The sequence below is a fragment of the Nyctereutes procyonoides genome, unplaced genomic scaffold (genome assembly GCF_905146905.1).
Source record: "Nyctereutes procyonoides isolate TBG_1078 unplaced genomic scaffold, NYPRO_anot_genome, whole genome shotgun sequence".
Classification (NCBI taxonomy): Eukaryota; Metazoa; Chordata; class Mammalia; order Carnivora; family Canidae; genus Nyctereutes; species Nyctereutes procyonoides.
In genome coordinates, this window is record NW_026575030.1 from 394,270 (window position 1) to 408,722 (window position 14,453).

The window sequence follows — 14,453 nt, forward strand, 5'->3', positions numbered from 1 at the left end:
GCAAACCTTTCAAAAAACAGTCATAAGAATGAAAGCAGCTACACAGAAAACAGCCGGGGCCTCATAAACCCCAAATCTTTGCTTTAACTACTATGTGCAGGAATAGGTTTCTTTATATTAAGCTCCTTACATGTAGTATACTTTATAGTATTAAAGCTGTAAACTTTATGATAAAGGGTTAAAATAATAAATCCTTATTATTCCAACTGGCAAATAACCAAATCTTTTGAAATAGCTGCCTGTGTGACTTCTGTTACTGACATGACAGTAAGTCACTAAGCTATTGCAAACCAATCTTCCAATATTCTACCTTTCTGAACTAATTAGGACTCACATAAGACAGAAGCACAGAAACATGGAATTTTAGAGTACACAGAAGCTTCAACTGACAATACAGTAAACTTCCTTTACTTTGCAAGTAAGTAAATTGAAACCCAGAAGTTTTAGGTGACAGAACTAATACAAGGTAAAAATATATAGGGTTTTACTCCTATTTATTAGTTTTCTTTCACAATACAATCCATTGTGTCTGAAAAGCCTCATGTAGCCAGCATTTCTTCTGCTCCTATTGACTGGGATTGAGTTAACCTTGTTTTAAAAGACCATGACACTTTCACATTCATAACTCAAGATATGTATATTCATTCCTCAGCAGTAATTAGCACTGTTTTCAATTCAATTCCTTTAATAGGTGGGAGGTTTGTTAAGGGAATCAGTAACTACTATGGACCTCTGGCACACATATGGGATAGAAGACCAAAGCATTTTTTCTTTGAGATATCTCCCCAAACTCCTTCCTGACCCCCAAAGGGAAAATAACAGAAAATCTTATATTTCTCTTGCAATACCCCCTGGTTTAAGAATACTTAATTCAGTGGGGGGTGGGGAATAGACTACTTTAAGTTAATTGGGTTTCTTAAGTTAGAGGAAAATCTCTTTAAATTCATATATAAACATGTAAAAATTATTTATTTGTACCCCATGAAGAAAAACTGTTCCAAATCTGTTAATGTATTCATTATTTGGTTGCATAATTAGTTTTAACTTTTTATGTAATAAAAGAAAATAACATGCTTCCTCACTAGTGTTGTTTGACAAGAACCAAATGTAAGAGACATTAACAAATTATTTCTAATTTTAATCAGATTGGGATGGTGGGATGTATGTAGGGAAGTATAAGAAAAAGACAAAAAGAATAAGAAAGTATGCTGTTTACATATAAAAATGTAAATTACTGAGACAGAAACTGCTATAAATTATTAAAATAAATCAGAAAAAATTGCCTTGTCCATTTCCCACTGCATTTTACTTTTCTATTAGGATATACACAAACATAAATGCATAATTTTTTGTATGGTTTAGTATAAAAAATAACCATTAGCTAACTACAAAAAAAATCTTTAGATTATAACTTTCTTAGTAATTAAAATTCTAATTCCATAAAAAAGGTTTTTAAAATTACCAGCACAATACTTGCCACTGGTACTACTGAAATTTTCTTTAAAGAGGAGTTTGCTATTGTACTTACATAATAAAATTCTTTTCCCTTTCAGATAAGAATGTTTTGAGGATTTATTTGTTTTCTTCAAATGGAATGATATTCAACTAATTTAAGCCTATAAAATGAAGAGGACTGTACATAAAATACCTGGAAAGACAAATTCTATGTAACATGTTACATTATGATGACTTTTAGAGTCAAACACAATGTCATAAAGTATTCAGACATACTTTTTTTCTGTGGCTGTACTATATGCAACTTTCCTTTTGTTTCCTTTCTCACCGTAACTATCATTAGAAAATATCCACAATTAAAGTTATCACTGAAGAACACCTACTATCTGTAACATAAATACTGTGTTATTCCCTCAATTGTGAGGAGTGGCATATTCAGTTGTTTTCCATTAGGTGGGAATATTTTTGCTGAGATGAATTTGTAAAAGCACACTGGTCTGATCTGTGATTGAAAGTTTTAATTCTGTAGGCAGTTTGACAAGAGCAGAAATAAAAATTTAGCCATAGAAAAGAACGAAACTAGTAAGCTTACACAAATACAGAGTAAAGGATCTTTGCTTGCCTCAATAGGCTATATTAATAAATTAATAAACTAAGTTAATTAGTCACACAGAAGATATCTGAATGGGGAGGGTGAAGGCAAATTTCTTTTTTGTTATCAGACACTCACAATAGTCTATATTATAATTTTGAAAGAAAAAAAATTAAGAGAAAAACAATATGCAAAGTCAGTCACTGTGGCCCAGGGAAACTCAGAAAATAATTTCTATTAGAATAAAACAACCAAGTGTTTAAAGCTAATTAATAAATAGTGTCATGATGAATGTTCCCATATGAAGAACAACTTCTGATGACTTACAAAATTAGAGCTTGTACTTATTTATATTATTTAAAGCAGACTATATTATTGAACTTCAGGAAACCTGAACTAATGGGAGTCAAAGACAAGAAAGAAGACAAATTCTAAGTTGGCTAAAATGAACAATGTTTGTACTCAATATCCTTTGGAAGAACATCTGCCACACGTACAATACAGGGCTAGTAATAGAAAAAAGGGAAGACCTTATACTAAGTATAAGATGACTCCTAGGAACAATAGATTAAGACGTGAAAGCTCCCTTATAGGAGTGATAAGTAAGAGTCTTATCTGGTTAAGGAAGCTGCTGAGGAATAGCGGATCAATGAAGACTGCAGGAGTGAGAAGCAAGAATACTTCTTATCAGATTGCCTTGTGCAGGCGTCTTTCTCCTAAAACTGTGGCTCCCCTTAAGACTTGCACATAATACCAACAGCAAGAAACTGCCTAGGTGGAGGGTTATGTGGCCTCAGTGAGTCAGTCACTTTGATACAGTGTGAGTACCTCCAACAGCGACCACAGGCTAAAAAGGCCTTAAAGATACCAGTAAACATTTCACTTCAACTGCTAGAGTTATGAAAGGATGAAAAGTACCTTATTACATATCTGGGGCAGAAGTACAAATCTAGGTGGGAAGCATAGAAAGAAATGAATTCAGTCAAGATAGTTTTTTTTGTTGTTGTTGTTGTATTTTTACTCTGAGGTCACAGTAGTTTTCACTGAAAGCTTAAAGAGAATTTGAGAGGGGCAAAAGGAATAGAATCTTTTGAGTTTTAATATATTTGATATGCTTAGGATTAGATTGCATTTGGTTTAAAGATACCTTTCACTATACAATGGGCAAACAGAAAAACAAAACACAAAAAAGGTGTTTAAGAACATTCCTTTTAAAGGTATACTGAGATCAAGACAACAAAATATCTTCACCAGGCTAGATTCTCAAAGTTGGGTCACTTTGGTCCTTGCTTCTAGTTAGCTGTTCAGGAGACATCTTAGCTTGCCTTGTCTCTGCTTTGTTGTTAACAGAGGTGGACTATCAGGCTGCAAAGGAGGCTTCACTACAATGGCAGGGAGTAACAGGAAGCTGCTCACCATTCTGTTTGACCTGGTATACTCTTCTCATTATGTCTCTGAACACTTTAGCATATAAACCTGACAGTTACTTCCTGGCAGGTGCTAAGATTTGCCTACTCTTTCAATCTCACTGGTTTGCATATTCATATGGACCATATCTGAGACCCCTGACAGATGGAGTGTGGCAATATCTTAATAGTAGGGCTGAAATAAAGCAGAATGGAAAAAAGTAATATCCATAGCTAAGAAACCATAGCCTCAGAAATATTACTCACCTGTCTGCTGTGCAGGCTGTGGCAGTGGTTGGTTTAGATGTGAATTGTAATGGACAGAAGGGATTGGGCGATACTGAGGTTGACTGGAGTGATAGTGGCCTGGAGCACAGTAACAGGCTGGCATCTAGGGTAAGTGTTGAGGGGAAAAAAAAATCAATTTCACTTGCAACAGAAATGTCTTCTCTGAGGAACAACAGAGTGTAACGAGTAATAATTCTTTTTAGTACCACCTGAAAACAGATTTTCTTAGCTTTAAATTTAATTGAAAAAAATTTTAAGCATGAAGTATATATAACAAGACACCTATTAATATGCCCAGCAATTAGATTTAATAGGTTTAAATTTTGGCCACATTTTTTTCAGATTTTTCTCCCTCTTTTATAAAACCAAACACTATTAAAATAGTTAAAGGCTCAGTCCAATATTCTTTTGCCCTATATTTAACAGAGAACCCATTATCCTATAGTTGGTGTATGTGAATCCTATATATGTTTTCAAAATTCTATTACATGTTATCCATACAGAAAAATTGTTGAGGATTTAAAAAATTTACATTAATGGTGCTCTACTATATATAACTCCATGCAACTTATTTTGCAATTTATATTCTTTGAGACTTATATTGGTTGAAACATGTACACTGCTAGCTCATTCAATTTGAGTGCAGAACTGTAATCATTGTATAAATTAGCCAGCTTATCTGTTCTCACGCTAATACACAGTTGTGCTGGTTCCATTCTTTTTCTCATATTTTTAATGTAAATTAAAATGCCAATACAAATGGTATTTGTCAATTATACCTTAACAAAGCTGGGAAAAAAAACAGTAAGACTAGCTCGATTCTATTTCCTTCTGGAGCTATTTATATCAGCAGTGCATTTCTCTTAAAGTAATCTGACCTAGTTTGGAATAAGGAATGAACAATTAATCCAAAGATGTAGAAGTATGTGGTAAATTAACTTTATTAGCTTCATAAGCTCTTTTGAGTTCCACTCTTCCAATTGGGATACTTCTAAGAGACTTCTATAGGCATCTCAAAGAGTGCCTATTTCATCTGGAAACCAGTTGAATACAGAATTTCTAGGGGCACCTGAGTGGCTAAGTGATTGAGCATCTGCCTTTGGCTCAGGTCGTGATTCCAGGGTCCTGGGATCAAGTCCCACATTAGGCTCCCTGCGGGGAGCCTGCTTCTCCCTCTGCCTCTCTCTCTGTGTCTCTCAAGAATTAATAAATAAAATCTTAAAAAAAAATGTCTAGATCAGTTATAAGCCAAGAATCTCCTAAATTTACTGCAATATTTCTTCTGTTTTTGAACCATTAGATACAATAGATGGAATACATATGTGATCCCTTAATTGTTCTTGGACACATCAACAAACAATAGGTATGTCCTAATTTCAGATCTTTTTTTTTCTAATTTCAGATCTAAATCTATTATTATACTTTTGAGTATGTGTATAAATAATAGTATTATTTTTTCTCCCTCTTAATTAAAAAGACATTATTGTTTAAGCCACAAATTGTATCATCATCTATCTTATTTATAATGTATACACACTGACACATATATACATATGACAAGAAGAGCACAAACAATGGAGAGTAAATAAAATTATATTGTTAATATGACTACTATATTTTACTTGTAGTTTCATACAAACTTGAAGTAGATAGTAATAACCTAAAGATATGTATCATATCCATAAAGAAACTATACAAACACAAGAGTCAAAGGACTGTAGTATAAAGGCTGAAGAAAAAATAAAGTGGAACAATAAAAGAGTTTAACTAATATAAAAGGCAGGAATAAAATAAATACAGATCAAACGGAAAACAAAGAGCAATGTGGCAAAGCTACCTCTAACTGTGTGAAAAGATATATTAAAGCTAAGAGGACCAGACATACTAACGAGACTAGATAGAACAGCAAAGATGAACTATATACAAAAGACAGACTTGAAATATTAAGGTCACAAATAAGAGGATGGAAAAAGACATACCATTTAAATGCTCATCAAAAGAATGCTGAAGTCACTATATTAAAGTCAGATAAAGTACGTTTTAAGACAAGAAATAGTACTAGAGAGAGAAAAACATTTCATAATAAGTCAATATATCAGGAAGAAATGATACATATAAATTGCTTAATATAGGTTTCAATGTTATAAAAATGGCAGAATTTAAGAGAGAAATAGACTAATCCACTATCACTTATTGATAGAATCGAATAAAAGATATAAAAGACATGAAACAATCACATTGGCTAAACTGATACTTAGAGAACATTAAATACAACAAACAGTAAAATATGAAAGAAATTAAAGACGACCTAAGTTAATGGAAAGACATCCCATGTTCATTAAGAATGGAAGATTTAATATTAAGATGCAGTAATATACAAAGCAATTCAAAGATTCAATGCAATCCCTATCAAAACTTCAATGGACTCTTTTGAGAAATGGAAAAGCCAACCATCAAATTTACATGGAATCCCAAGTCATATAGCCAAATTGCCAATGTAATCTTGAAAAAGAATAGTTGGAGGACTCACACTTTCTGATTTTAAAACTTATAACAAAGGTAGAGTAATAAAATAGTGCAGTACTGGCATTAAGGTAGAAACACAGACTAACATAAACGTAAGAGTCCAGGAATAAATTCTTACATTTATGGTCACCTGATATTTAACAGGGGTACCACACCATTCAATGGGAAAGGAATAGTGTCTTCAAGAAATGATGCCAGAACAAATAGATAATACACACATGCAAAAGAATGATGGTGGACTCTTATGTCTCATTATCATTTACAAAAATTAACTCAAAATGGATAAAAGACCTACTTATTGGAGCTAAAGACCATAAAACTCTTAAAAGAAAACACACGGATAAAATCTTCATGACCTTGGATTTGGCAATGGATTCTTAGATATAACTAGTTAATCACGAGGGGTAAAATGCAAAGATGAATAGATTTTCATTAAAATTAAATTTCTGTACATCAAGAACATTATCAAAAAGTCAAAAAGACAACTGACAGAATGGGTGAACATATCTGCAAATCACACCTGATGGTCTAGTACACAGGATATAAATAGAACTCCTACAACTCAACAACAAAAAGACAATCTCCTGAAAAAATTGGCAAAGGACTTAAAACAGACATTTCTCTGAAGACGACAGACAATAGCCAACATGTATGTATGTATGTAGGTAGGTATGTATGTGTGTATGTGTGTATATGTCTATATACATATACACACATTTTTTATTTTTTATATTTTTTATTTTTTTTTACACAATTTTTTTTTAAAAGATTTTATTTATCATGAGAGACACAGAAGGGCAGAGACATAGGAAGAGGGAGAAGCAGGCTACCCGTGGAAAGCCTGATGTGGGACTTGATCCTAGGACCCAGGAATCACAACCTCAGCTGAAGGTAGACAGCTCAACAACTGAGCCACCCAGGCACCCACCCCTAGCCAACATGTATATGAACAGATGATCAACATTACTAATCATTAGGGAAATACAAGTCAAAACCGTAATGAAATACTCATTTCACATCCAAAGGATGGCTAGGGTAATAATAATAATTTTTAAAAAGGTAAATAATAAGCTTTATTATCAAAATGTGGAGAGGTTGGAACCTCTATACATTGCAGATAGGAATATTAAAATGACACAGTACGGCGATTTCTCAAAAAGCTAAACATAAATTACCATATAATTCAGCAATTTTATTTCTAGGTATATACCCCAAATTAATGAGAGCAGGTACTCTTGAATAAATACATGTACCTACATGTTCATAACAGCACTATTCACAATGGGCAAAAGGTGGAAATACCCCAAGTCCATCAATGGTTGGAAAGATGAACAAATGGTGGTATATTCATACATTGGCATATTATTTAGACATAAGAAGGAATGGGGTACTGATACATGCTACAGAGTGTAGATTAACTCTCAAACATTAGGTTAAGCTAAAGAAGTCAGACACAAAAGGTAACAGTACTGCATGAGTCCATTAACATGAAGTATCCAGAATAGGTAAATCCTTTTTTTTTTCTTTTTAAAGATTTATTTATTTATGATAGACATAGAGGGAGAGAGAGAGAGAGAGAGAGGCAGAGACACAGGAGGAGGGAGAAGCAGGCTCCATGCCGGGAGCCCGACGTGGGACTCGATCCCGGGACTCCAGGATCGCGCCCTGGGCCAAAGGCAGGTGCTAAACCACTGAGCCACCCAGGGATCCCCCAGAATAGGTAAATCCTTAGAGACAGAGTGCAAACCAGTGGTTGCCAGGGGCTCGGGGATGGAGTGAATGGGTACTAACTGCTTAATGAGTACAGATTTTTCTTTTGGGGTGATTAAAATGTTTTGGAACTACAGAGAGGTGATGGTTGTAAAACACCATATGTACTAAATGTCACTAAACTGCCTGCTTTAAAATGATAAATTTTATGCTTTGTGAACTTATCTCAAAACAAAACCAAAAGAAATCACAAAACACCAAAATGATAAAATATAAATTTTTTTCAAGTGCATATGGACCTTCCCCCAAAAGACTACATAATGGTATGTACAAGACTCAAGAGATTTCCAAACAATGAAGTCTTAAGAGTAGGTTCTCTGACCACATGAAATTAAAATAGAAATCAATAACGAGGTAATTAGAAAGTCCCAAATATTTGGAAATTAAATAACACACTTCTAAATAAATCAGGTGTCAAAAAGTCACATAGATACATAAAAAAGAGAGGAAACATTTTGAACGAAATTATAACAAAAAAACACACCCAGTTTCGTGGATTGCAATTAAAATGGTGCTTAGAGGTAAATCTGTAGCATTTAAAAACTGTTAGAAAGGAAGAACAATCTAAAAATCAATGATCTATGCTTCCACCTTAAGAAGCCAGAAATAAAGGGCAAATGAAACCCAAAATAAGCAAAGAGAAGAAAACAATAATGGTAAAAGTAGAAAGCATTCAAGTAGAAAATGAATAATAAAATTGATGAAATCCTAAGTTGGTTTTTTAAAAACATCAATGGAACCGGTAAATCTCTTACTAAAGCAAAAATAAGAGAGAAGTGAAATTATCAACATTTAGGAATTATCAAGGTGATACCACTAGAGATCCTTAAGATACAAAAAATATAATAAGGGGATATCAAAACTGACTATTGCCAATAAATTTGACCATTAAGTTGATACAAAATTCAACCCAAAAAGGAATAGCAAATTGGATTAGCTCTGTATCTCCTAAAAAATTGAATTTGTAATTTTAAAATCTTCCTCAGAAAAAAACTCCAAGTCCAGATGGATGCATTAGTGAATTCTGGCAAACATTTAAAAAGGATGTTAAAAAGAATCCTACATCAACTGTTTTAGGAAATGAAGGAGGCAACAATATCCAATTCATTTTAAAGCCAGTATCAGTGCCATCCTGATAAAACAACCTGAAGAGATATTACACACAAACTACAGACCAATATCCTCTATGAACATGCATTCAAAAACCCATAAGAGGGATCCCTAGGTGGCTCAGTGGTTTAGCGCCTGCCCTTGGCCCAGGGTGCGATCCTGGAGTCCCGGGATCGAGTCCCATATCAGGCTCCTGGCATGGAGCCTGCTTCTCTTCTCCTTCCTCCTGTGTCTCTGCCTCTCTCTATGTCTATCATAAATAAATAAATAAACAAACAACAAACAAATAAATCTTAAAAAAAATCCATATGAAATCGTTAGCAAAATGAATCTAGCAATATTTAAAAAGATATTATATCATGACTAAGTGGGAATGTGCTCTCAAAATGAAAGGTTATCATTAACATTGAAAAGTCAGTCACAATAATTGACTGTATAGAGTAAAAGGGGAAAATCACATGATCTCAAGAGATGCAGAAAAGGAGATTCATAAGATTAAATAATTCGTGGTAAAGACACCTACAAACTAAGATAATTTCTTCAACCTGATAGAGGGCATGACAGAGGCAAAAAACCCACAGATAACATCACAATTAAGGATGAAAGAACAAATGCTTTTCCTAAGACTGAAAACAAGGAAGAATATGTACTTTCAAAACTTAGCTTTAAGTTAATAAATGAATTCGAGGGATTTTACTTTCTCTTGTGTTGTGTGTATATTCAACATCAGAGCACATAGATAATTTAATAAGGCAAGAAAAGGAATAAAAGGCATATATATTGGAAAGGATAATATACGTAGAAATGGTCTTCAATTTGGAAAATTCTAAGCAGTGTATGAATAAAGTACTAGAATCATTAAATTTAGAAAGTCCACAGGACACAAGATCAGTACACAAAAATAAACCTTATTTCCACATATGACGAAATGATGACAGGAAAATGAAATTTTAAAATAATCTCCATTACATCCCAAGACTGCTAGAACTCATACAGCAACTCAGCAATGTGGCAGGATACAAAATCAACACACAGAAATCAGTGGCATTTCTGTATACTAACAATGAGACTGAAGATAGAGAAATTAAGGAATCAATCCCATTTACAATTGCACCCCAAAGCATAAGATACCTCGAAATAAACCTAACCAAAGAGGTAAAGGATTTATACCCTAAAAACTACAGAACACTTCTGAAAGAAATGGAGGAAGATGTAAAGAGATGGAAAACATTCCATGCTCATGGATTGAAAGAATAAATATTGTGAAAATGTCTATGCTATCCAAGGCAATTTATAAGTTCAGTGAAATCCCTATCAATATACCATGGACTTTTTTCACAGAGTTGGAACAAACCATCTTAAGTTTTGTATGGACTCAGAAAGACCCCGAATAGCCAGAGGAATATTGAAAAAGAAAACCAATGCTGGGGGCATCACAATGCCTGATTTCAAACTATTACATAGCTGTGATCATTAAGACAGTATAGTACTGGCACACAGACACATAGATCAATGGAACAGAATACAGAACCCAGAAACGGACCTTCAACTCTATGGTCAACTAATATTTGACAAAGCAGGAAAGACTATCCACTGGAAAAAGCACAGTCTTTTTAATAAATGGTGCTGGGAAAATTGGACAGCCACATGCAGAAGAATGAAACTAGACCATTCTCTTACACCATACACAAAGATAAACTCAAAATGGTTGAAAGATCTAAATGTGAGACAAGAATCTATCAAAATACTAGAAGGAGAACACAGGCAACAACCTTTTTGAACTCGGCCACAGCAACTTCTTGCAAGATACATCTATGAAGGTAAGGGAAACAAGAGTAAAAATGAACTACTGGGATTTCATCAAGATAAAAAGCTTCTGCACAGTGAAGGAAACAATCAACAAAAGACAACCTACAGAATGGGAGAAGATATTTGCAAATGACACATCAGATAAAGGGCTAGTATCCAAGATCTATAAAGAACTTATTAAACTCAATACCTGAGAAACAAACAATTGAGTCATGAAATGGGCAGATGACATGAAGAGACATTTCTCCAAAGACGACATACACATGGCCAACAAGCACATGAAAAAATGTTCCACATCACTGGCCATCAGGGAAATACAAATCAAACCACAATGAGATACCACCTCACACCAGTAAGAATGGCTAAAATTAACAAGACAGGAAACAACAAATGTTCGAGAGGATGTGGAGAAAGGGGAACCCTCTAGCACTGTTGATGGGAATGTGAACTGGTGCAGCCACTCTGGAAAACTGTGTGGAGGTTCCTCAAGAAGTTAAAAATAGAGCTACTCTAAGACCCAGCAATTGCACTGCTGAGGATTTACCCCAAAGATACTGATATAGTGAAATGTTGGGACATCTGCACTCCAATGTCCACAGCAGCCAAACTGTGGAAGGAGCCATGATGTCCTTCGACAGATGAATGGATAAAGATGTGGTCTATATATACAATGGAATATTACTCAGCTATTAGAAAGGACGAATATCCATCATTTGCTTTGATGTGGAAGGAACTGGAGGGTATTATGTTGAGTGAAATAAGTCATTCTGAGGACAATTATCATATGGTTTCACTAATATGTGAAATATAAATAGTAGTGAAAAGGATTATATAAGGGAAAGGAGGGAAAATGAATGGGGAAAAATTAGAGAGACAAAGCATGAGAAACTCCTAACTCTGGGAAACGAACAAAGGGTTGCAGAAGGGGAGGTGGGTAGGGGGATGGGGTAACTGAGTGATGGGCACTAAGGAGGGCAATTTTTTTTTTAAAGGAATCCAACTTGGATTGATTGATTGATTATTTATTTATTTATGATTGTCACAGAGAGAAAGAGAGAAGCAGAGACACAGGCAGAGAGAAGCAGGCTCCATGCACCAGGAGCCCGACGTGGGACTCGATCCCGGGTCTCCAGGATCGCGCCCTGGGCCAAAGGCAGGCGCCAAACCGCTGCGCCACCCAGGGATCCCCTAAGGAGGGCAATTGATGGGATGAACACTGGGTGTTTATACTGGATGTTGGCAAACTGAATTTAAATAAAAAAATTTAAAATAATCTCCTTGAGAATACTAAGCATTTCTTTCTTTTTTTTTTTTTTAAGATTTTATTTATTTATTCATCAGAGAGAGAGAGAGAGAGAGAGAGAGAGAGAGACAGGCAGAGGGAGAAGCAGGCTCCATGCAGGGAGCCCGATGCGGGATTCGATCCTGGGTCTCCAGAATCACACCCTGGGTTGAAGGCGGTGCTAAACCACTAGGCCACCCGGGCTGCCCTACTTTCTTTTTAAAAAGATTTTATTTCTTTATTTGAGAGAGAAAGTGTGCATGGTGGCTGGGGGTGGGAGGTGGGAGAAGTCAGAGGAAAAGGGAGAAGCAGATTCCTCATTGAGCAGAGAGCCCAACGCGTGGTGCAGTTCCAAGGACCCTGAGATCATGACCTGAGCAGAAGGCAGGCACTTAACCAAATGAGCTACCTAGGTGCCCCACTAAGCATTTAAAAACATTACATACTTAGAGATACATTTATGAAATATATGCAATTCTTATATAATGAAAACTACAAAATATGCTGAGAAAAATTAAGGAATATCTAAATAAATGTAGAGAAAACACTGAAAGCTTAAATAGTATGATTTTAATTCTCCCTAAACTAATCTACTTCTTCCTGAAATGCATCATTTTATTTTTATAGTGTATTTACCCTATAGTGTTTCTCTTGAGCTAATGAAAACAAATCAGTCAAAAGGAAAATCAAATGTCGCATACTGTTAACCATCCAACTGAAGTATCTACCAGTCATGTGGTTGTCAGTATGCATTTGAAAATCTCCAAAGAAGAGAAGATGATGACCAGCTTTGTATATACATTCTCACAAATTCTATGTGACACTAAAAGTAAGCTTTCTAATTAGGGTTAAAACTGATCTTCAATGAAGAGGTTTCCATGGGAGCCAAAAGGTGACTTACCTGTGGTGAGGGCTGCTGAATATATCCCTGCTGCTGCAGCACAGGCTGGCTGACAGGATGGCCTGAGGCCGAATAGCCAGCAGTAGGGACTGGTTGCCCGGGGGGCAGGGGTGGGGGGGGAGGAGGAGGTGGTGGCGGCGGCGGTGGTGGTGGAGGGGCTGCCGTCATGATATAACCAGACTGCTGTGGGGATTGTAGAACAACAGTGGACTGGAACATGGTGGCATGAGGGTCAGAACCATCTGCAGATGGCTGGCGGGCAAGACTCATGTGGCTAAACTGAGACCCAAGGTTGTCCTGCTAAAAAAGGCAAAAGTCAGAAATCAGTAAGCCTTCCATACATACTTATCAAAAAACTTATCAACCAAACTTATCAAAAAACCCCACTTCATATAGTTTAAGATGAACTGCAGTAGTATGTATTATGGATATCATATATCTACAACAGATATGATTTAATAGAATAGCTTCAATAAAATTAGAACTCTAAGCAGGAAAGTAGGACTATTACAATGCTGTCATTACAAATTACTTATAAAGTATGTCTAGTAGAGTGCATAGCATGCAGAAGAGCAGGGTGTAATAACATTTCACAATAAGAAATGATAAGATACTTATTTAAATGACAATTAAAGGCACATTAGGATGTGGAGGGGAAACTGGACATACTCATATAATCATTTTCTGAAAGGACTTCAAGGACCAGGTAACTAATAAGGCATGGTACTAATTATACTCTTTATCTCTCTTCCTAAAAGGCAAGATTCTGGTTCTATGTATCTCTGTATATTATACCATACCTGTTGAATATACTAGTAGAAATGAAATAAAATATATAACATTCACCCACTCCAGTCTTCTAATATAAGACTTTAGAAATACATAAAATAGAATATATATATTTAGGAAAAATGATTTGGCCATAAATTCTGTTCTTCCCTAGTGTATTTCAGTCTCTTTCCAAAGTCAGATGTTACACAAATTGAATCTAAATGACAGTTTCCTACAGCTTTTGCAACTTGGTGAGCAGGCAATGGTGTCCAGCCAGGATAGGGTTATGATTTATATGCCATCTGACAAATGTTTTCTCTGACTCAACAGCATAAAGACCAGTTTCTGACTAGTCTGAACAGTATCACTGAAATGACAAAAATGGCGTTAAAATGGCATTGTCTTGCTCCCAAAGAGCCAAAGACTGGTAACAATATGTACCATAATTTGCTAGGAGAATTTTGGAAAACGTTACTTAAAAAATTGTGGCAATTGAGTTGTCAGATAAAAGTTGACATGTCTGCAATTTCTACAGTCTGTTGG

The 14,453-nt window shown here is 35.3% G+C and overlaps 1 protein-coding gene across 14 annotated transcripts in view; it reads right to left on the reverse strand.

The window, feature by feature from the left end:
- The window catches only part of R3HDM1 (R3H domain containing 1), a 200,686-nt gene that overhangs the window by 66,948 nt on the left and 119,285 nt on the right, over positions 1–14,453 (reverse strand). For 13 of the 14 annotated variants that reach the window (XM_055316114.1, XM_055316109.1, XM_055316104.1 and 10 more), the window contains 2 exons: positions 13,140–13,439; positions 3,721–3,844 (listed from right to left, as the gene is read on the reverse strand). In XM_055316114.1, the coding sequence (XP_055172089.1) occupies positions 3,721–3,844; positions 13,140–13,439 (424 nt within the window). The remainder of the gene's footprint in view (positions 1–3,720; positions 3,845–13,139; positions 13,440–14,453) is intronic. The other variant, XM_055316108.1, reaches the window with a different exon arrangement.